This window comes from Mangifera indica, chromosome 5 (assembly GCF_011075055.1).
Source record: "Mangifera indica cultivar Alphonso chromosome 5, CATAS_Mindica_2.1, whole genome shotgun sequence".
In the NCBI taxonomy this organism is placed as follows: domain Eukaryota; kingdom Viridiplantae; phylum Streptophyta; class Magnoliopsida; order Sapindales; family Anacardiaceae; genus Mangifera; species Mangifera indica.
This window is the reverse complement of record NC_058141.1, coordinates 15,563,663-15,585,768: the sequence shown is the minus strand read 5'-3', so window position 1 is coordinate 15,585,768 and position 22,106 is coordinate 15,563,663. Positions and strand designations below refer to the sequence as shown.

The 22,106-nt window shown below is 35.4% G+C and overlaps 4 protein-coding genes and 1 long non-coding RNA gene across 6 annotated transcripts; 4 read left to right on the top strand and 1 right to left on the bottom strand.

Moving 5' to 3' along the window:
• Window positions 1-771: 771 nt before the first annotated feature.
• LOC123216613 lies at window positions 772-2,305 on the top strand. The gene is made up of 2 exons (XR_006502260.1): window positions 772-1,671; window positions 1,756-2,305. It is a non-coding gene; the product is annotated as an uncharacterized LOC123216613 (long non-coding RNA).
• On the bottom strand, window positions 2,143-10,143 carry LOC123216612 (ribonuclease TUDOR 1-like). Its single transcript, XM_044637087.1, has 17 exons — window positions 9,987-10,143; window positions 9,228-9,397; window positions 8,826-8,900; window positions 8,627-8,740; window positions 8,438-8,542; window positions 6,711-6,917; window positions 6,402-6,602; window positions 6,216-6,323; window positions 5,286-5,456; window positions 5,004-5,201; window positions 4,571-4,924; window positions 4,255-4,485; window positions 3,985-4,173; window positions 3,826-3,909; window positions 3,545-3,739; window positions 2,929-3,306; window positions 2,143-2,582 (listed from the first exon to the last, which is right to left on the bottom strand). Exons 2-17 carry the CDS (start codon window positions 9,381-9,383, stop codon window positions 2,394-2,396), a joined length of 2,955 nt encoding a protein of 984 aa, XP_044493022.1. The 5' UTR covers window positions 9,384-9,397; window positions 9,987-10,143; the 3' UTR covers window positions 2,143-2,393.
• A 2,385-nt stretch (window positions 10,144-12,528) lies between these two features.
• Window positions 12,529-14,751, top strand: LOC123215343 (inositol polyphosphate multikinase alpha). Of its 2 annotated transcripts, none has more exons than XM_044635396.1 (3): window positions 12,529-12,752; window positions 12,835-12,944; window positions 13,528-14,751. In XM_044635396.1, exon 3 carries the CDS (start codon window positions 13,550-13,552, stop codon window positions 14,465-14,467), a length of 918 nt encoding a protein of 305 aa, XP_044491331.1. In that variant the 5' UTR covers window positions 12,529-12,752; window positions 12,835-12,944; window positions 13,528-13,549; the 3' UTR covers window positions 14,468-14,751. The 2 variants fall into 2 exon arrangements, with proteins under 2 accessions (XP_044491331.1, XP_044491330.1); XM_044635395.1 differs by having other exon boundaries at window positions 13,477-14,751.
• A 483-nt stretch (window positions 14,752-15,234) lies between these two features.
• Window positions 15,235-16,088, top strand: LOC123215345 (germin-like protein subfamily 3 member 4). The gene has a single exon (XM_044635397.1). It carries the CDS (start codon window positions 15,305-15,307, stop codon window positions 15,968-15,970), a length of 666 nt encoding a protein of 221 aa, XP_044491332.1. The 5' UTR covers window positions 15,235-15,304; the 3' UTR covers window positions 15,971-16,088.
• Window positions 16,089-16,519: 431 nt separating this feature from the next.
• On the top strand, window positions 16,520-21,608 carry LOC123216826. Its single transcript, XM_044637410.1, has 12 exons — window positions 16,520-16,805; window positions 16,897-17,019; window positions 17,236-17,359; window positions 17,452-17,585; window positions 17,684-17,828; window positions 18,244-18,422; window positions 18,726-18,966; window positions 19,217-19,315; window positions 19,503-19,648; window positions 19,851-19,958; window positions 20,595-20,683; window positions 20,871-21,608. The coding sequence occupies exons 1-12, from the start codon at window positions 16,737-16,739 to the stop codon at window positions 21,376-21,378; spliced, it is 1,965 nt and encodes a 654-aa protein (XP_044493345.1). The 5' UTR covers window positions 16,520-16,736; the 3' UTR covers window positions 21,379-21,608.
• The last annotated feature ends 498 nt before the right edge of the window (window positions 21,609-22,106 follow it).

Below are 22,106 nucleotides of genomic sequence, written 5' to 3'. Positions count from 1 at the left end.
ATTTAATTTATTTTGATACACTTGAAGCTGACAATACGATTATATTTGTATGCTAGTGTTTTATGTTCCTCCCAAGTGTTTATTTGCGTCAAATTTGAGTTGCAATCTTTATATATTTAAAGATGCTGTCTGGTTTTTAATACGAAGTAAGAACTGTATCAACCCAGATATTTTCCCGAACTTTGAATGAATGTTTTGCTTAAGAGCACTTTTTAACTGTTTAATGGCATAAATTATATTTTCTTATTTAAAATCATATTATGTTGATGAAAAATCCATTTTTAAAGGGTATAATTATTATTTTCATTTTTTTAAGTTAGAAAAATGAAAAAAAAATTTTGTCCTTTCTGTCTTTGTTTTTAAGAATAATATTATACGTAAATGAATGGATATGTTTTTATATATGTTATTAATGTTATTTTATTTAAAATTTAAAATTATCTAATTAAATAATAATATATATTAAGTATTTAGTAGTTACATATATTTTTATTGTATTTTTCACCACCACCTAAGAAGTCTCGGCCACCATCAATACCGCCAGCTTACAAACCTTCTTTGCCACCGCCTCCAGTTTAAAAAATCTCATACTGCACTGGATCTTCGACGTAGAACGCTTGGTATGAATAAAATTGTGGCAATCCTAATCAAGTTAATCGTGCTTGAAACAAAACAAGGCTTGTAATTGCCTGAGTTGGTTTTGTGATATGGTCAAACTAGATATCTTAACCTCATGAGACACACAAAAATGATGTTTGATGTAGAGTCCTTTGTTCTTTATGAGAACCAGCTAGTAGTCCAAGCATGGAGAGTAAGGAAAAATCATAAATAATTTCTCTGTTAGGATTACAATTGGTTTTATTTTGGAAACACATCTCTCATAATTCTAATCCTAGTTAGATTAGTTTTCTTAGGTTTAGATTAGTTTTCTTTTCGTAGTTAGTCCTCCTTCAGTTTTTTGGGAGAAACTCGGTGAAGTAGGGCTATAAGTTGCTACAAATCGTTTACAATTTCTTATCAAAAAGAAAAAGGTAAGCTAAGTGGTTAACAACACTGACATAACATTTGCATTAGGTTCTTGAAAGTATTGGATAGATGAAGGTAAAGAGAAATATCATTTAACCGAAGTTGGATTAAAGGGGTTTTGCCATAGCCTGAATATTCCAACTAAAAGAACAAGATTTTGACTAGGAAAAGATAACATACCTGTTTCTTTTGCATTTCTTGGTTCACGACAACCTCTATCGGCCCTCGGCTAGTGCCCAGGGACCACTATATGGCCTCTTATCTGCTTCAGATTGAGGCTTCTATGTCATTTCGTTGCAACAATTAGGCTTGAATGTTTCTTGATCATTGCAAAGCCTTTGGTGGCCTCCAGAGGTTTCCGCAAGTCATTTATTGCCTTTACCAACTGGCTAGGAATAGCGAGAATTTTAAAGAAACAAAATTTAAGAAGAATAAGTGGGTGTTGGTAGAGAAGAAAGGAAAAATTGAAAGAAGAGAGGAGATTTCGTGTGTTTTTATGATTTTGGTATGAGTGGGGAAAAGAGAATCGACTAAAGGAAGAGAGGAGATCAGAGGAGAAAGCGCGTTGGTCGGGCAGAGAGATGCAATTCCAGTTGCCGGAATGATTTAGAGAATTGTGGAGGTTACCATGCCGAAGAACATACTGTGTGTAACGACCTTAATTAAATTTGTGTAGTTGGCTTGGACGAATTCGATTAGTGTATATTTAACCTCTTCTTGATGATACAGATTATATATCATAAGGAGTTCGTGCCACCGTCCACAGGGCACTCTGAATTCCACTTCATGAAATAGTTGCTATCAAGGCTTTGATCTGGAAAAGTGCTTCAATGAGTAATGACTTGGTACGTGTACTATTTCAGTTTTGAGCTTCCATTTTGCTCTACGATTTCAAGCTTTGATCTTACACACCAGAACAAGCTCGATTTACACAAATTTGCAATTCATCGAAGTCAAACCAAACTCAAATTGATCCACTTGTCATTTGAGTCAAGCTTGCTCGTACATTTGTTCAAGCTCAGCTGACTCATATCCACCCCTATTTGAAAGATTCATGTTCACATGTAAATAATGCAATATTTTTCATAGTCCAGGGCAATACTAACATACACAACATGGCTAAAAACAAAAATTGTTTGTAAAATCTCCAATCGGAGAACGGACAAACTCGGAGCAGTACACCTTATTATGTCATGTGTAAAAAAAATTGTACCCTCAACTAGAAAGAAAAATTCAAAACTAAAAAACAAAAAATAAAATTAAGACAAAACTTAAACAAGTTTCAACAGAGAATTTCGTCATAGCTATAACTTAACTCATCTTAGGCCTATACTTCAACTCAATTTAGGCCACTAGTTGACTTATAATCATCGCCGAGCACCAGCCTTTCTAGCTGGAGGTGCTGAGTCCTCATCATCTGACTGGATATCTCCGTACTGCCAAATCCCAAGCCTTCCAGTCTTGGCTTCTTCCTGGAACTTTTCCAAATTTTCAAGGGCAACCTGTCTATCCCTGGGCTCCCATTTCTTCCTCCTCTCTACCCTCGCGAGTCCTTCCTGTAAATACATAATTTAGAAAATTGAACACATCAGTTAGAAACTAGAGAAATTAAGCACTCTAGACAAGAAAGTGATAAAAACAATTCAAAACATGCTATAATATAATTGCAGAGGATAATGGGCACCAAACTACAGGTGTGAGTTTCCCATTTACAGAATTACTAATCCTTTTCCTTGAAGTAAGGTGTGTGCGTTTCATATTCCAAGTTTTTTTTTTAACATTAAAGTTTGGAGACTTCATACTGAAGATATAAGATTATAAGTAACAACTCATCAAACCAACTAAATAGAGAAACCATATTTTAACAGAAGTACCATGTAAACTAAGGGTTATTGTTCAAACCTGCAACATAAGAGCATTTATGCTGATCTCAGCGTCCACAGCAACGAGAGTTACAACAAGAATTGTCCCAGTTCCCTGTCCCTTAACTTTTCCCCCAGATGTATCCTTCTCCTCAACTTTGGCTCTAAATTCTTTTGAACTGCCTAGTGTGTTCTCACTCAAAAATTCAGCAGCTTCAGGGCCATACTCATCCTCCAAGCCAGGAACCTTAATGTAAGCAAGGCTGCATAGCTGAGCCAGGCCAGGTGCCACAGACAAAGAAGGATCCATAGGCCTTAGGTTACTGTATGGAACAACTTCTTGATTTCCATAATCGATGTAGAACACTTCAAATTTGTCATTTGAAGATTCAACATTTCCGCGAGGTGCATTGACAATCTAAGCATTTGAAATCAGACAGACATAAGCCAGAGAACAACAGGACCAGAACTTGCATTTGAAATTTACTCAAAATCAAGAATAAAAAACACATCAGCACCCCTCAAAAAAGTATAACCTTTCATCTTATAAATTTCTAAATGCCCACCCGATACCTCTCAACAAACAAGAGGTAATTGGCAAATTAGCCGAAAGTCATAATGGATGTAACATAATCAACAAGGAGGACTGCACAAACCATAGCTCGATTCCAGGAATTATCTGCACTAAATTGAGCAAGGACAACGTCACCCTTCTTGGGATTGAAGGCACCAATAACAGGAGCATCTTGAAGATTTAACGAAGCAAGTTGTTGCTGAATCGAAGCAACAGTCTGATCCCCAACCTGCTGGACATAAAATTTACCACCACCCAGAACTTCTGTAACCACTACCTGAAAATGAAGGAAAGCAGGATAAGTCATTCACCATACAAGAACCATGAAAAGGACAATAGATGATGCAATAGTATCTCAAGCACCTTCAGTACTTCTTTCTGGTTGCTTTCAGTGACTGAACCGTTGGTGGGTGCCACTTCCTCTCCTTCAACATATTTCTCCCAAATCTGTAACAACATTTCAATTAGAAGGAACCAACACAAGACAACAGCAGTAATGCACATATATATTCTGGTTCTTACTTTCAATTTCTGAGATTTTGCAGATCGCTCAGCCTGTTCAAGAAGATGAATATCTGGAATTCTATCACTGCCAAAAGAAGTTTGCAACTTTGCCAGGCCAGCTTCAAGAAGTATCACTGCCATGTTGGTCCTTGACTCCCACAAAGATCCCAAGAAAGTCCCAGTTCTATCAACTGTTTCCACTTCAATCTGGTAAAAATATGCATATAGAGTTAGCTGAGTATGGCAAGAAACCAAAGTGGCACTACCGGGTTTCAAAGTGTGCTATACCTCCACATCTCTCTGTAAAATCTTGCGTCTCATTAATGCAATTGCTTCATCAGAATAGGGCTCACCACGACCAGGGCAACGGACACCAGAGAATGAAAAGGCAATGCTGCATGTTTCCTTTGGAATCAACAACTTAAATCGATGGCCACTAAGGACATATTCAACAATGGCAGGAATTCTCCTGTTCCTCTGAAGGAATGGCAGGAAATCTCTAGCTTTCTTGACTGATGCCTGTAGTGACAATTCAATGGTACACAAAATAAGAAATATAAGCTAGATAATGTAGTGAAGATATATATTATGTTAAGTTTCAAACCGTAGTCAAGTCTGTTATGTGCATGACTGGGGGATCCTTGGAAGAGTGAACCCCTTTCTTCCCAGCACTAGCACGCGACTCAGCAGCAAGAAGGGCATCATAATAGTTTGATCTTTCCTCAAAATCTCGATGCCTGATTATGTTGCCAAAGCCACGTGATAACACAAGCTCAGCAACATTAATTCCAGTTGGCTGGCCAGAAGAATTGGATGGAGCCACTGAAGATGTATCATCACCCTCACCCTTAGCAGAAGATTGAAGGAAGACTGATCCAAAATCCATTATTCTTGCATCTGAAGCTATAGTTCCATCTGCATTGGGGACCTTCCTGGAATATTCCATTTGAACATTCACCTGCAAAAAAATTTAATAGAAACATAAAACAAAATTTCCACAATAATCCAAATTATGTTCATTATATAATGTTGCATACTTGTTTGCCTATGAGTCGTGTTCTCAAAAACTCTCTTGCTTCCTTGGCATAGGGGGCTGGCTTTTCATCTTTGCGTGGATTGCCAATTTTTGGACACCTAATACTTGAAAGATTGACCCGTCGCTCTGCCAATGGACTACCATATGGGATAGAATCATCAGCCACAATGATGCAGTCTCCACTGACAACCTCAACAACCTGGGAAATAATTTTAATTGAATTAGAAACCCATAAACATGAAGCAAAGAATATAATGTAGCCTTAACTTGAAGAGGCTAATACCTTCCCAGTGAAATTCTGATCATGAATCGCTTTTGAATTTGTTGCTGGAGGCACATAGTTTGTCCAGATCCTCAACCGGCTCTTCTTGGCTTGAAGCTCTGCATTCTTCAGTCTACGCTTAGGATCTTCTTCCATCATATTTGCACTCCATTCAACATATTTAGCCAAGCCCTAAGTTACAAGATAAAGTAAATTATAATAGCCAAATGTATCGGTGATTATAACGAGCACACTTATATAAAACATGAGAAAGCAACAAAATTTTCATGGGTATTTCATAGTATTAATTACAGATAAGCAAAATTTATTTAACTTGAAAACGGCATCACCACAGAATGGAATATCAATGCAAACCCATAGCATAATAATTCAGCATGTGTGAAATAAGGTACAACAATGACCAGTGCAGTACATTCACACACAGAAAATAGCTTTGGCAGAAATTGACGGTGCAAGCAAGCCTTACCTTCACTTTCATTTCATAAGGTAACTAATACAACAAGATGGACAAAAAATCAAACACATAAACAAGGGCTTTCATGCACAAAGTATTGAAACACAATCTTCGCACAGCCCCAGATACACTCAAATTCATATTCATATTTTAAAAAGCTAGTAAAATTTATCTCAGCCTGAAAATTGAAAAATAATTTTGTCTCAATCACCAGTGACATTAATATGTAATAATTGGCCAAAATCACAAAAACTTAGAGAGGTCTTAGATGTCATTTCAAATATTTTCTTGTGGAGAAGGAACTAAAATAAACAAAGACAACATCTGTCATGATCAACAAGCCTCAACCCATATAACAGTAATCTTTAAGTAGTAATGTAAAAGGAACTACAACAAACACTAAAGCATCACAATCCTCAATGTCATATTAAAATTGTGCATATGTATAAAAGCAAGACAAAAATCTATGCACATACATTTTCCACAAGTTCCAATGCTAGGTCCTTGGCGGTTTCCCCATCAGAATAATACACCGATCCAATCAAATTATTGAATTTGTCAACACCTTCTAGGACAACGCGGACCTACCAAATAATCCATTTTGAATTAAGACCAAAAAGTATGAATACAATGAAGACAAATTTCAGTAGTATTTTACTCACCTCTCTGTTCAAAACACGGAGCTCCGTAAAATGTTTGGCATCCACTGCATATGGATCATCAGTAGTTGCTCCGGTCGAGGCTGCAAGTCTCTGAGCAGAATTCAAAGGACCTTGAGATCCAGATGAGATATCTCCATTGATCTCATCAGAGGTGGTATCTACTTCACTAACAGCTGTGGGCTTCCGACCAAGTGCGGGGGCCTTAATTCAAATGGGAGAAATGACATTAAATCATATTAAATTAGTGAATAAGGTGTAAAAGAATTTTTTTCATGTAGAAAAATACCAATCAAGGTGTACAATATCAACCTGGATTCCAGCAACTAAGACTCGGACATACTGAAATTCTGGAAGCAGGTAGACACGTACAGTGCTTCCATCCTGAACCTGTTCTACCATACATTCCATGGGTCTCCCCTTGTTTGCATTTAATAGACCCATTGCATCAAAATTACCAGAATCACCAATGGCAGAGGGTGGTAGTTTCCTTATGGCAGCCTCAGCAGCACCTGGAACCTACAACCAGGAATACAGAGACCGTTCAGCCATCAGACAGTCATTCCAACTACATGTTTTATTGCCAAACATGCCACTCTTGAAAGAACGTTAATAGATGTCACATACAAAGCAAATGGTCTAATAACTGAAGATATATAGACTGATGTAAGTCTAAGTGTAATAACACGGATAAAAAGACAGACCAGTAACCTTATTGATTAAAAAAACTTCCTATATTGTAGGTACCCTAGTTATCATGGAAAAGGAATGAGCAGAAAAAATACTATTTATGGTTATGCCTTTCTCATTAAGAATTTCAGCTGTTAAGAGAAAGAGAGAAGGACAAAGAAAGGAAAATCTTAAAATTTAGGTGAAACTATAAGTCTATGATAAGTAATACTCTACAAAGTATGATATATAGCATCTAATATTTAATTAGGGCTGTTGAAACCAAAAGCATAATATAATTAAGGAAGGACAAAATCATTATGTCATTGTCCAGAGTGTGAAAACACAAACCATTTTAAAACTTTGCAAAGGACATGATCATTCAAAAGAATTTTGACCATGTAAAAACTATATGCATAACTTAAATTATTACAAATGAATGTTCAATGGCAAAGTAAGTTGTGTCATGTAGTTTTAGTAACACAGTTCAATGCCTCACTTTTGAAACTCAAATACAGCCAGGAGTATCAACAGAACTTTATGAGAAAACATACTTCTCAATACATCTCAGGAAGCACTCACAACATGTCTAACACTCAAGTGCAACAAATTAGCTAATTCAGAAAATATAAACCTTGACAATCAGCAATGCCATCTTACCTTCTCAAGCCATGTCACTGCCACTAGATGAGAGAATTCATACTATACTAACAAATTTAGCCCTCTGCTGACTAACTCAGTTGCAAAATAGTAGCAGACTCACAATGTGATGACCTTTTTTTTATAATGTTCATTGTTATACAATAATAGTAGACTGTTTTAAAATTACTAATACATCAGACCCCAGGTTTTTCCTTTCCTTTATCCATATCATTCATGATTGGTTATCTAAAAAAAAACTACATAGAAACTTCAACTTCAACCAATTGTATAAGAGAAGATAGAACAGAAGTAATCAACAGCTTTGAAATACTAGAATGCATGCTCCGTTAATTTTTTGCCCAGCAAGCTCAAAATAAGTCATTCAGAATTAACACACTGCCAAATAACTCTAGTTCAAAGTAACCAGGTATAGATATTTACATTCTCATATAATCAAACAAGCAACTTAAAATATGTGCTCTTTCTCTCAGCCGAGAAATAAGTAATCAGCTCAAATTTTCATACAGATTTACTATGAAAGAGTTCCTTCACCACATTAAGATTTTTTAAAAAAATCCTCCAAGTTTCAAGGAACAACTTTCAGTTTTTTAATGGATCAGTACCCAAGGTCAGATTATTATATCCAAGGGACAGAAAGCAGCACTTCATATTTACAGCAGAACAAAAAAGTAGGAAGTAGGAAGTAGGAGGTAGGGAAACAAGTTAACCTTGCTCCAGCGGCCAAGACCTTGTTGCTTTGCTTGCTCCTCTAGGCGTAGCAATTCAGCAAGGAAAGGACTTGCTTCACCTTTCTGGGAGCCCTGCTCCTTGACCTGCATAGAACGGAGTTCTGCTAGTGAATACCCTGGGCAAAAGCAACAGTCAAATCATCCAAATCCACAAAAAACGTATCTAACCTTTGCCCAGCCTTCACCAACAACCAACATTGCAACATTCTTATCATCAAGGATAACAGTTCCAAATTCTCTGCCTATGGTGGCTACAGTATAATCCACTCTAAAAGTGACCTCCTGCATATAGCAACTCTTGGTTATGCTATCCGAAAAAATTAATGTGATCAACTAACAACAACCAAAACAGAACAAAACTGATAACCTTTCCTATGCAGAGCTTCCTCAAAAATTCTCTGCTGTCCCAAGCAAATGGCTCATCTATGCCTCCTCTGCGGGCCTACAAAAAAGATATAGAAATCATGAAAAAAACATGTTCAATCAGCAATCTGACTAACATTCATGGAGTTTGTTGAAATTCAAATAATTCTTAACAAAGAATTTATAATTCAACCAGAGTTTCTTATTATCATCTGACCATCATTGAATATGAACTAAAAGACCATTACTATATAAGACTGAACTTGTATATTTCCAGAATGACTCATAAACTTCCTTCCTTTCACAAGCATTCGACCTTCTGAAAACCTTTGACAAAGTATATCTGATTCCTTCAACAAAGTTCCAACATAAATACATAAGCTAAGTAAAGAAATTGTAAAATTACCAGCCGAGGAGCAATAATAGATGATAAAATGAGGGTTTTATCACGTGGGGGTCCAGCCTTGAGGGCAGACAAGGCCGTCACTACCAAACTGTCCCCTGATGGAACTGCTTTCACTTTTCCCCTGTACCATTGTCCCCCTGCTGCCGGCGCCGCCATCTCACACCAAAGATCTGCAAGCGAACTATAAAATTTAGAAGAAAAAAGAAAGAAAATGGATTCAATTGATTACATTACTAATTTGTTTCCTATACTTTGGAAATACAGTTTTAATGAGTCAAAAAAACTAAAATTATTTCGAAAAATAAATTCAAACTTAAACCAGTAGCATACAAAATAATATCAGATCCGCCATATTCAATTCATTGAACTTCACAAAACACTTACAATTGACATTAAAAAGAACAAATCAAGACATTCAAAAACCAGAACATGCAGGATTGATCACACCAACAACTAAAATAAAAACAAAACTCGATCTAATTCTTCGATCAAGCGAAATCGATATCAAAACACAAACTTCAAAAATAAAAAACAAAACAAAATCAAATAAACGCAGAACCGGAAAATTGAAAACAAAAACATTGATTTCAAATCGCATGCAAATCTGTACGCGCGAATTCATACATCAATCATCACACATTAAATCTCAACGAACAAAAACTAAAAATATAAAATAAAAGAATTATCGCCAAAAGTCAAACAAACCAAGATCTGAATGAAAACTAAAGGAAATTTTTCTATTCACATTCGTTAAGCTACCTGGATCAGTTAAAACGGTGCGTTACGGATCTAAAAAAGAAGTGAAAGAAGAGATAAATCTGTAACTGATAATTTAGAATGAATAACAATAGAGAAGAGTAGACAGATTTATAGAGAGCCGGTCGGCGGATCAGAGAAAGAAGAGAGGACAAGACAATGTGCTAAACAGGTGCATATAAACAAGAGAGCAAAAGTAGCTGAGATTGAACTTACCCTTACTATTTCAAGAAATTACGAAGAATACCACGAGATACAAATATGGTTGGCTGGTTGGTTAGGCCAACACTAATTGCACTACAAAAAGTCTCAATCACAGTAAAAAGATTATAATAATAATTATTATTATTATTAAACTTTTGATAATTACGAAAGTTAAGCTGCAAATAATTAATATCGTTTTTATCTTTTAGCCTGATTCTAATTAATGTTCCGTGTAAGTAATTAATAGTTATGATATTATAATCAACTGATTAATATATTAATAAACAAAAAATAAATTATTTATTTATTTGAAATATATCTAAAAATACAAGAATTAAGATGTGGCAGAGGGAAGTTGTGAAAAAGATGGCAGGGCATTGGATCTCAATCTAGAATAACAGCTCAAGTACGAGATGACACCATTTTACTTTTGTACCGTTAACTTACCATCTTTAGCCGTCAACTTTCACACTCAGACAGACACCTACTTTCTTTGGTATTATTTTATGTTAAGAAAAATGAAAAACAAAAAGAGCCCTCGTATATTTTCAAAGATTATTCTCCTTTTTTTGGTAGTTTATGAATGAGCAGATAACTTGATCTCATTTGCAAAAAAGTTCCGTATATTATGAGAATCAATTTATCTTTGATGGAATAGTTTGTTCAAAAGACTGAAAGAAAATATTGGACCATCTAAAAGGTAGGGAGACGTTTATGTGAATCATGCTCAAATGCCTTTTTTCAATCAACTTTTCCAAGTGCTGGAAGATTATCCATATGAATAACACCACATTCAATAATTTTTTTTTTCTTTACCATTACAGCTTCCATTGTAGCATTAAATGCAGAAACTCTTCTTTCAATGGAGTTTTTATCTCCTCTTACTTAACATGAATATTGGTGAAAGCCTTCAAAGATGCAATACTCTGGGAGGCATGGCACCTGGGGGCAGATTCGAGATTGTTTCATTTGGCCCTAGATCATCAATAGGTGGGCGCTGCTTATGGTGATCTGTGACTAATTGATAAGCCATTGATAATGCCAAAGCCTGCACAGAGGAACAACCAAAGAACAATTCAGATCTTTGGATATGACATAGGCTATGCGCCAAGCCTTTCTTTTACTCTATGAAGCAAGGTAAGAGGAGGTTATACAAGGAGGTTCAGGGTATCCATCTAGATCAGACATTGTAAATGAAAAACTGATAACTGGACGTATAAGAAGACGGTAAATACAGATAGAGGTTAGCATGAACCTTACAACGTGATCATGGTTAGGAGAAGCAAAAATGCCAGTAGTGATTGCAGTTCTTCTTTGAGTACCACCGTCTGGCGGATTAGATACAGCTTTAAATCCAGTAGGAATAACAGTTACCGGCAAACCCACAAGATTTCCCAAGCAAACCTTTTCCCAGTCAGTTGTATTTCCAACGAAGGCATCAACTGTAAATATCATATGAGAAAAAAAGAAAAATTATAAAGAGAAATTATTATTTTTTAAATTTTGATAGAGAAAAATTGTAATTTTTAAATTTATGAAAAAAATATAATAAAATTTTTATTTTTTTAATAAAAATTGTTTTATTCTTAATTTTAATTAAAATTTTTAACAAAAATTATCTTATAAATAAGTATTTAAATTTTTAAAAGTTAAAAAATAAAATTTTAAAATTTCCCTAAATTTTAGGTGAGAACAAGTTTTTGACCTTAAATTAAATACTCAAACGTAATTGACAAAAATGCCATTTCAATGTGAAAAGATCAAACTACCCCTTTAGTAAAAATGAAGTGAAAGCAGAAAATTTCGTAAAGCCAGCCATGACAATTTTCGGTGGATTTCGCTAGCTTTACGGGTACGGCCACCAAAATGGTTTAAAAAGTTAGTAAATCAATTTTTATCATATTTTAATATTTTAGTATGAAAATTTAGGTGATTGGATACAATTTTTGGGTGTTTTAAGGTTAGGGTTTCAAATTAAAATATTTGATAAAATAACTTAATTCAGTGGTGTTTTAGATTAATTTTCTTAAAATTTTTATATTAAAATAAATATAGAGTTGATTTATGATGAAATTAGATTTGAAAAATGAAGTTTAAGTAGTAAAATCTCAACTTGCGTAATTGGCAGTGTCACCATGCAAAATTGTTGTTCACCTTGCGAATTCGCATGCTGACACCGTGGAGATGGGTAGGTGTTTTGAATTTTTCAAAGTTTTCCCCCCTCTAAATTCATAAAATGGGGAGCAAACTGTCAGTTTTTAATATATTAACTTCTCCTAAACAATAATAAAAAAGAGAGGTAGTTGGATTCACTGTTCTTATCTCAAAACCAGATCTAAAGGGCAAAAAGCAGTCAGTCAACTAGAAACTCAGCAATCATCTTTTGATCTAACTTCAAGCTTCTGACCTTGTTATCTTCTTTCTACGTATAAAAACCAACGCTATAAAAAAATAAAAGCCTTAAACCTAACGGACACCTGATTCTGAGTTCTTCTTATTAGATAGAATAAGATAATAGTAATTTTTGAAAGTGGACAGCTTCTTTGGTTTGGGAGCTTACGAAAGGTATTCTTAAGGTCTTGCTGTAATGCCATTGCATTTATATCTTTTTGTGGGTTTTTTTAATCTGATAATTATTTGTTTGCAGGTGTTTAAGGTTATTGTTTATCTTGTTTTCAAGTAATCTGAGATATAGATTGTTTACTTAATCAAAAGATTCATTTTGGCTTCTGGGAAAACTTAAATTCATCATTAAAGGTGATCATTTTTATCCCAATTCATTTTGTTATTGTCTGCTAAGGGTACTTCATTTATATTCTATTAATGGTCCCTGATCTGCTAACTTCTCAAATTTTGCTTACTTCCATGTTTTCTCTTTAATACTTTGATAAATATATGCTTTACATGTATGATATGTGGTCATGTCAAATTGTCTGTACTCTTGAAGCTCTTTGTAAATATGTCAAATAATTTTTTAATTTATCTGACAATTACTGTTTTTGAAACTTGCTTTTCTGAATTTGAAGTTTTTTTTCTAAAACGATTCGGTTATTAGCTCTCTGTTCATTGAATGAGGCTTGATCGGTAAAGACTGTATTTTCCCCTCAACATAAACACGGACTGGTCAATGCTTCCTAGGAAAGTGCTGTTTCTCACGGTTATCTTTCTCTCTTTTAGGTAGCAGTTTTACAGTCAATAAATGGTGTAGATTTATATTTTTCGCCTAGGTGAACATTTCATTTCTTATATCTCTTTTTCTAAAGAGTTTGTGGCTTTTCATCTGTATCAGGGATTTTATACGTTTTGAGGTGAAGAAATATTACACTGTTTTTATTTGTAGGATTCTTCATACTAGCTGCATTATGCTTAAGATCCCAGACCATCAAGTTGCAGGGCACCAAGCCCATGATGGAAACCTTGGACCCCTTATAGATGATTCAGGGCGATTCTACAAGCCCCTCCAGGATGATGAACGTGGTTCCACTGAGGTGGCTTTTTACACATCCTTTTCCTCCAATAAAATGATCCCTGATCACATCCGCAGGTTTTTTCCCATCTTCTATGGAACTCAATTTTTAGAGGCATCTGATGGATCAGGCCTCCGTCCCCACCTGGTTATGGAAGATCTTGTATCGAAACATCTCACTCCATCCATCATAGACATTAAGATTGGTTCAAGAACATGGTACCCTCAAGCATCTGAGGACTATATCCAGAAATGCCTTAAGAAGGACGGAGAAACCACCAGCTTGTTATTGGGTTTTAGGTTATCTGGGTTGCAGGTATATCTAAACAAAGAATCAGGATTCTGGAAGCCAGAAAAGACGCTTGTCCAAGCATTTACTGCAGATGATGTGAGATTTGTCCTGAGAAAGTTTGTTTCATCTAACTCACCTACTGATTCAAAATCAGTCCCAGACTGTGCTTTTGCACCAACTGTTTATGGTGGTTCCACTGGTATACTGGCACAATTGTTGGAGCTCAAAGCATGGTTTGAAGATCAAACCATTTATCATTTCAATTCTTGTTCAGTTCTAATGGTTTATGAAAAGGAGTCACTGTTGAAAGGCAGGGGTTCAGGTGCTGAAATTAAACTTTTGGATTTTGCACACGTGGTGGAGGGTAGAGGTGTTATTGATCATAACTTCTTGGGTGGGCTCTGTTCTTTCATAAAATTTGTCTCTGATATTCTTACCTGTCCAGATGAACCATCAACAATAGCTTCCTCACAGGATTCAGAGAAGAAATGTAGCTCTACTGTTAATGGCACTAGTGAATGAACATTCACACTGCATAGGAGTTTTCACAACTATCTGTGCTGCTGTACCATTTTCTATGGCTACATTGGAGACTTCTCAAATTTAGGTTCTGTTTAGGCTCAATTTTTTTTTCCCTGCTGGACAGGGTCTCGACTTGTAGATTTAAGTAGTTTTTACGCCACTGTTGCTCCAAGTTTGGTAGAGAAAACAACACTGTTGAATCTTAGTTTTCCCCGTCTGACCATGCTAGTATTTCAATTTCTGAAACGAATGGAGTTATCTTTAATTGACTATATTTTCTTGCATTCCTGCGCTTATATGAGACTAGTATTTGCTTTCTTTAGGGACTTTCTTGTAGAGCATCATCGCCATGCACAAATTTGAGTTGTTTGATAAGAGAGATGTCTGAATCTAGCAGCAGAAAGAAACTTTAATTTGTAAACCAAGATATTTTCTTTCTTGTTTGTATGGTAAAGTTTTTCAGAACTTATTCTCAGATACCATGTTAATATCACCATGAAACTCCATTTTACAGTTATGGTTAACATCGACAACTTGAATTTAATATATTAATGTGTACACATTTAGTGAAGCTCAATCCAGGTAAAGTCATAATCTAAGGAACAGGGTTTCTAATAATTGACAGCATTCCTTATTTTAACAACTGATATGAGATTTTCTTTCTTTAAAGCAAGGCTCTTCTTAATCCAGCAGTAAACTCCAAGTCTCAGAAAGTAACTTCAATTTCTTGCAATCTCTGCAACACGTTTGCATATATATATAAAAGCAATTATAAATGATCAAACAAGGACATTCATTATCACTTAACACCAAGCCTTCCCCAAAAAATAAAACAAAATGAAAATCAAACTTCCTTTTGGCATTATCTGCTTCACTTGCATCACCGTCTGCTTTGCAGAGAATGGTAGCCTCCAGGACACCTGCCCAACTGCTACAACTGAGAAACAAACAATCTTCATCAATGGTTTCCCGTGTAAGGATCCAGCCACCATCATCGCTTCGGATTTTAAGTCCTCAAAATTGAAGAATCCTGGCGACACGGACAACTTTTACCAGTCCTCGATGATCCTTACCACTGCTGCAGATTTCCCAGGCCTTAACACTCTTGGCCTTTCAATTGGAAGAACTGATCTTGACCTGGATGGTCTTGTAATGCCTCACTCTCATCCCAGAGCCTCTGAGCTGTTCTTCGTCTTCAAAGGCGTTGTGATAGCCGGTTTTGTCGACACCTCAAACAAGCTTTTCCAAACGGTTCTTGGCGCAGGAGATGTGTTTGTGATCCCCAAAGGGCTACTTCACTTCTGCTTCAACATTGGTTATGAATTTGCAACTGTTTTCTCAGTGTTTAACAGCCAGAATCCTGGGCTGGTTAGCATCAGCGGTGCCATGTTCGAACTAGATTCGGAGGTTATCAGTAAGCTTAAAAGGAAATTAATCTCAGTTTCCACAATGGAAGATGATCACATCCTTAATGAAACATTTTCAAAATTTTTCAATCAGTAAATCACAGAAATACTATGTGTTTGTCTCATGAAAGAACATTTGTACTTAAATGCTTATAAATTATCATAAAGACACAAACATATAAATTTTTATTTGACTGTTCGAGTATTTTGGTCTAGCTTGAATTGTGAGCATCAATGTTAAAAAATATCTTATGTTTGTTTCAAATTACCTTTTTTTTTTTAAATCTTGCCTTCTTGGTTCCAGCTTTATTTGAATTCACAAAATCATATGTTATAATTGTGGGTTAATTATTCTTCAAACAGCATCTACCAGAAACTTGACCTGTGGATAGACATCATTTATCCGAGAAGGCAATCTACCACGCGACATTTGCTTGCCCATGAAAGAAATCAGAATTGATTAACCATCCTCATCGTTATTATCGTAATATATTATTAGCAAAACTTTAAATTAGGTATATTATCTGGTGATGAGAAATCTTATCACATAAATGATTAAAAAATTATTCATTTAGCAACAATATATTGTTTTTTGCTAATTAATTCTTGTTTTTAAACCAAGTATTTTATTATTTTAATTCTAAATTTTACATTACAAAATTGAAATTTCCCAGCCCAAAATAGAAAAGTGATAAATCCACGAGAATCATCCAGGGACGGTTCGGGGTTTTGGAAATTATTGGGCCCAAATAATTATTAGAAGATCAAGTGGGTGCATAAAACGTTGAGCAATTGAATTCAAATTTCGAGCCAAACTATTTCGCGTCAAATAAAGCAACGAGAGGGAGAGAATTGGAAGAGAAATGGTAATGTTGTGTTTCGTCTTAGATTTACGTAGTCTTTCACCTTCATTACTCGGAGACTTAAAGCAGGTATTGTTGATTTGATTATCTAACAATTATGTTGGATGCGAAAATGCTCGATCGATTGACTGAATTGTTGAATTTGTTTTTTGTTCAACAGTTGTTGCTACAACTTGCTAATTTCTACGCCATTTCACCGTCTTTGTGTCAATCAAGCTCTCTCAGTGATCGAATCGGCTTGTGCTACCTCTTTAACAAACGCATTTCTTCTTCCGATGACGTAGCTGATTTTGTAATTCTCGAGTGTATATAAACTAACATAATAGCATTTCTGCAACTTATTTTTAATATACATATCACATTTTTTCATGATTTTCATTTTTAATTAAGTTATGTATATGTAAATTTTAATGATGTATAAATTCAAATGTTAAATAAGTATGCGTACTTGTCACTGCAAAGACAAAAAAATGGATTCAAATGAATTATTTTGAAACAGCTAAAAATCGCATACAGACCAAGCGGAAACTTCAGTCTCCGTGATTTCCACCACGCTGTTAACAACTTGCCTACTGATGAGTTCTTACCTGAAATCAAAGATTCTGGAGCCATCTGTTGTCGAGGTTAGTAGCTTTCTCTTTCTTCTAGTTTTATTTTTTAATTAAATTAGTGTTATTTTTTTATTTGTGTGAATTATCTTGGTGATTGGTAACAGATGTAAAACTTTCAATTGTTTTGAGTGATCAAGTGTTGTACTCTTGGGGAGATAAAGATATTATGAGGAAAGTGATAGTCTTGAGTTCGTGTTTACCTGAAAATGTAGACTCTGCCCTGGAAAAGACTCTCATGGTGAATTTGAATGTTGACGTTGTTTTAAATTTTTTTTTTTTCTGTCGTTCTAATTTGTAGCTCCTTGCTATGGTAAGTTTAAAGCTGATTTTCAACAGGACGCAGCAGATAAGTGTGTTACAGTTGAGTTCGTATTGTTTGAGCAAAAATCAAGCCATCTTGGTGATATGCAGGAGCATATCAACAATTTTCTTAGATGTGTCTCTGATCTCGATAACTGCTCATTTCAAACGTATCTTCCAGGTTAAGCACTTGCATACCGTATAGGACACACTCTGATTATTAAGAAAGATCCTTTTATCTTGAAAAAGGCTATATTGATCAAAGTTGCATAGCTTTATTTCGTTTTATGATAGTGACTGATTAGTATTGCTGTTATCATGGAAAAAATGCTATACTAGAGTTCAGAAGGCATATCATCAATTCAGATGCTTGACTGATATTCCGTATCATATGGTCTTTGGATGATTTGCTTTTCCCACCGACAGGTACAGTGCTTTCCTAAAAATTTTGATGGAGAATCATATGAAGAAAGGTTAAAAGCAAGAGAGGATGTAAAGAAACTATATGAACATAGTTGGCCAATCCTTAGTTTTCAGAAGTTCATGATTCTCATGAATGACTTAAATGTAGTATTAATGTATTAACATATTTGCAGACGTGAAAGTATTTCGTGGCATGGTCAAAAGATGGCTACATGATTTAAAGGATGACACGGAAGAACCACTACAAGCTCGTTTTGTCTTTAAGAACAACCTTTTCGGTTCAGTGAACCAGATATACTGCAACTTGTGTGCATCAGTCAATCGAATCATTGATGAGTTTAGTCCCTGCCAGGTATTTCTAATCTTTGTTGACCTTTTAAATGTTAGCAGTCATGCATGATCCTTGTCATCAAAACACTTTATTTTATTTTTTGGCTCAGAAGTACCATCTGAAGTTGGAAAATCCAAACTTACGTAGGTTATCTAAGCCAATTATGTAAGCATAATAAATAACTCAATATTAGCAAAATCCAATTATGTTAAATTTCTTAAGTAATTATGATATATGTGTATTTTATACAAGAAAAGTGATGTAGTGGAGTTCAGTGCAAAAAAAAAAAAAAAAAAAACCCCTCATTCAGTGTGTTTCCTGTAGACTTGCAGGTGCCATGGCATTCAGTTAGGCAGTATGGTAAAAGATGGGATCAAAGGACCTTCTTGTCCAGTCACTGGCCATGGTCTGGGAAAATTTGATGTAATTGAAAACTCTATGAAGGTTGGAGAAAACACAATCTTGTTTATGCCATCATTTCAGAGCTCTATGAAGCTCCAGCAAGTCTCTTTACCCATAGAATTCAAAATTGTGGAGAAGACTCCTCTGGGGTCTCTAGATGAAGGTAAATCTCTAGCATGAAGCTTTATGTTCAAACTGGTAAATATCTTGGGCTTGTTTGTCACTCTGGAGGCCTCTTTCTTTATTTCCTAAATTTCAACCATATTGCTTCTTGGGGAAATTCAATGTGATGTGAAAGAATTGTGCTTACTGTTTTGGAAGCATGCCTACGCCTAAAGGCTTACCTCTAGAGGAACAGCTATGACACGGTCTTTAATTTCACTATTAATTCCCTTTCTGGCATATTTACGTAGGTGTTATAATTGGGGCCTCCTATGTCGTAACTCCATCAGCTTGTCATGAGATGGAAACTGCTTCGGGTGAAATAGATCACTCTGAGTTGAATGCTCAACGTGCGTGGAAGCCTTTATTTGATTTCCTGGTTTGCTGTGAGAATGTTTAATGAAACAATTCCCTCAGATTTTTGAAGTTTGTCTAGTTTCTAAAATTTGAATTTAATGTCAACATCCTGGGATGTCAGTTCTTTTCCATGGATTACTTAATTCTTTCATTTTCCTGGGTCTGGCTATAAATGGACAGTATTTCAAGGCCTTTGCAATGCTCTACATTCGCTGGACCTGGGTTTGATATGCTGTTCATATTGTAATATGCAATCAATGACGAAGGCTTCCTTCTACTGCTACTATATTCTGCAACCTTCAGATAATGGGCCAATGCTTCTCAGGGTAAAACTCTCAGCTTCTCCCTTACGGGCTGATAAAGCATGGATTTATTTTCAAAAGAATACACGTGAGAGAGTTATTACCTCATAGTTCTTGCATAATTCAACCTTTTTTTTTCAAAGAATATTCTGGTTCATATTTTCTGTCTGTTTCCTCCAATTTCCTCTGATATATCTGTGTTAATAGATTATTATAAAACTTGCAGCGCCTTGCAGGGTCAGAGGAAGTCTTGCCTGCCCCTGATGTCAACAGATTTATTGATTCTTCAGTACCTAAAGAGATTGAGCTTTCCATTCAAACCTGTTTATTAAAGGTTAAATCTGGTCTTCATAACTTGAAACTATTCTCTCTACTAGCAGTACCTACCCTTTTGCATGAATTTCAAATACGTTATGCTAAAGCCACTCACTGGTGGAAAGGACTATAGTAATACAGGACAAAATTGTCCAGGTTTTCCTATTGTTAATATGTCTGGTTTATGAGCTGCTTGTTATATATGCAAGTAACTGAATAAAAACTTAAACTGAAAAAAATCTGTTGTTACACATTATCTTGAATCTGTAGTGTGGAGAATGACTTTGGAGAGATTATTTTATCATAACATGTCCTTGAAGAATTACTCTACCAAAATTCTGAGAAAATAAAATATTATCTACCAATTACCAAGTTATTAGGCATGTGATTGGATTAAATGCTATGGAAGCTACTGATTCATCTCAGATGGGTTACATTCTAATAATGGCCGCATACATAAGCTTGATGTGCATTACCTCACTGTTTGCTTCATGAGTATTAACTACTGATTCTATTTTTTTCTTTCTATGATTATTGTATATTTTGTTCATATTCTCTTCAAGAAATTAGTAATTATGATTTGGTGTTGGCTGTCATATTCATGTTGTTCTGTCTATAATCCTTTTTCCTTCTCTACTTTCCGAGTTTCTGGCAGATAGAATCAAGAGACTACAATCCTCTCCTATATGAGAGAGGCTTCCATCAAAAACTTAACACACTGGTTAAGGAGAGCTTGCAATTTGGGTAACTATATTCTCCATCTGCTTTCAGTTCTCTGGAAAGAATCATTCAACCATGAGACATTATATCCTAAGAAATATGTTGTCTTGCCTCAATAAAATAGTCAATTGCACGAATATTCGCTTCACTGAAATCTGACGTGAATTAGAGGAACTCTCTGATACTTGTACCATTTACATGAATATTTCAGGTCCGTGCCCCCTAAATTGCATGAGACAACACTGGAACTAATTGAAACTCCATCAGATTCTTCAGTAGTGAAAGAAAAGTTAAATTCAGATGTAGATGCCATAGTCGTGCGTGAGGAACCAATGATTGATCTTACCACTGGAGAAGTCAAAACTGGTACTAGTATTACTGAAGAGTGGGAGCAGCTGGTTGTCAGTGAAATCCCAGAGAAATATTCTCCAACTTGTATAACTAAACCCAAGTTCAGTCAGTCAGTTTTATCACCACCAGATATAAATAGGCAGCTGGATGAAAAAACATCAAGGATATTAGAAAGACTAGAAGTGCCCAGGAAGTTAAAAACAAAGGCAGTTTCTCCTATTAGCACAAGTAGCAGTATCTCAGACACTGGCGTGACAATGAAGACGCCTCTTATTCCTTTCCAGCCCAGTCAATCTACAGACCAAGGAATGACTTCAAGTCAGCTGATGAAACCCAATTTCCAGAGGCTAAAAAGGAAACATAAATGAAAAAAGTCTGTTTTTCGCACAAGATGGGATCACTTGTACAGAAGTTCCATGAGGTCAGTGTGGTTACTTCTCTTCCTATTGACTATTTCTCTCTGTTCTTTCAGTCTTGTAGTGTCAACACACAGAAACCATATGGGCAATGGTGTTAATATGAAATAATGTTCTAGTGAATGCTGAAACAAAATTACAAGAAGATAATTCACCACAGTTGGGTTTCATTGTGTTCCATATTTCATAAACTTGTTGGCCTGTATTACTGCCTATTAACTATGTTAAAGCCTGTTTAACCTAGAAACAACAAGGTCTAAGGCTCTGAGTTTTCCTAATTAGTATCTGTCAAAGACCACAACTTTTATTTTGCTCTAAGGGAAAGTTTTGACTAGCTTTGCTCAAAGACAAGCTTGTTATATATAAACTATCAAGAGAAAAAGTCGTACACTTTTAATCTAATTCAAAACTTACCACATTATCTCATAATGTGCCTATCAAAATTTGAATGGGTAGTATTTATCAGACAAAAAAAATTCCTAACAGATATATCTTACCGCATAATTTTCTGTGTGATTTATTAGATGTCAAATAACAACAAACTAATTATTCAATTCGTTACTACGTTTCAGAGTGCTTGTGGTTCAGCTAACAATTCCAAAATTTATGATTGTCAGTGTACATTTTGCCTGCCAGAATGGATCAGAACTAGTTGCACTAGACGTAAGTCAGCATGACAT

Bases quoted from the DNA above. Each gene is read 5' to 3' on its own strand.
- LOC123215345 (XM_044635397.1), top strand. From the start codon at position 15,305: ATGAAAATCAAACTTCCTTTTGGCATTATCTGCTTCACTTGCATCACC.
- LOC123216826 (XM_044637410.1), top strand. From the start codon at position 16,737: ATGGTAATGTTGTGTTTCGTCTTAGATTTACGTAGTCTTTCACCTTCA. The intron at 16,806-16,896 runs GTATTGTTGATT...TTTGTTCAACAG, and splicing joins TACTCGGAGACTTAAAGCAG to TTGTTGCTACAACTTGCTAA. The intron at 17,360-17,451 runs GTTAGTAGCTTT...GATTGGTAACAG, and splicing joins TGGAGCCATCTGTTGTCGAG to ATGTAAAACTTTCAATTGTT.
- LOC123216612 (XM_044637087.1), bottom strand. From the start codon at position 9,383: ATGGCGGCGCCGGCAGCAGGGGGACAATGGTACAGGGGAAAAGTGAAA. The intron at 8,741-8,825 runs GTTATCAGTTTT...TGCTATATGCAG, and splicing joins GGAAGCTCTGCATAGGAAAG to GAGGTCACTTTTAGAGTGGA. The intron at 4,486-4,570 runs GTTTGAAACTTA...TTGTCACTACAG, and splicing joins ACATAACAGACTTGACTACG to GCATCAGTCAAGAAAGCTAG.
- LOC123215343 (XM_044635396.1), top strand. From the start codon at position 13,550: ATGCTTAAGATCCCAGACCATCAAGTTGCAGGGCACCAAGCCCATGAT.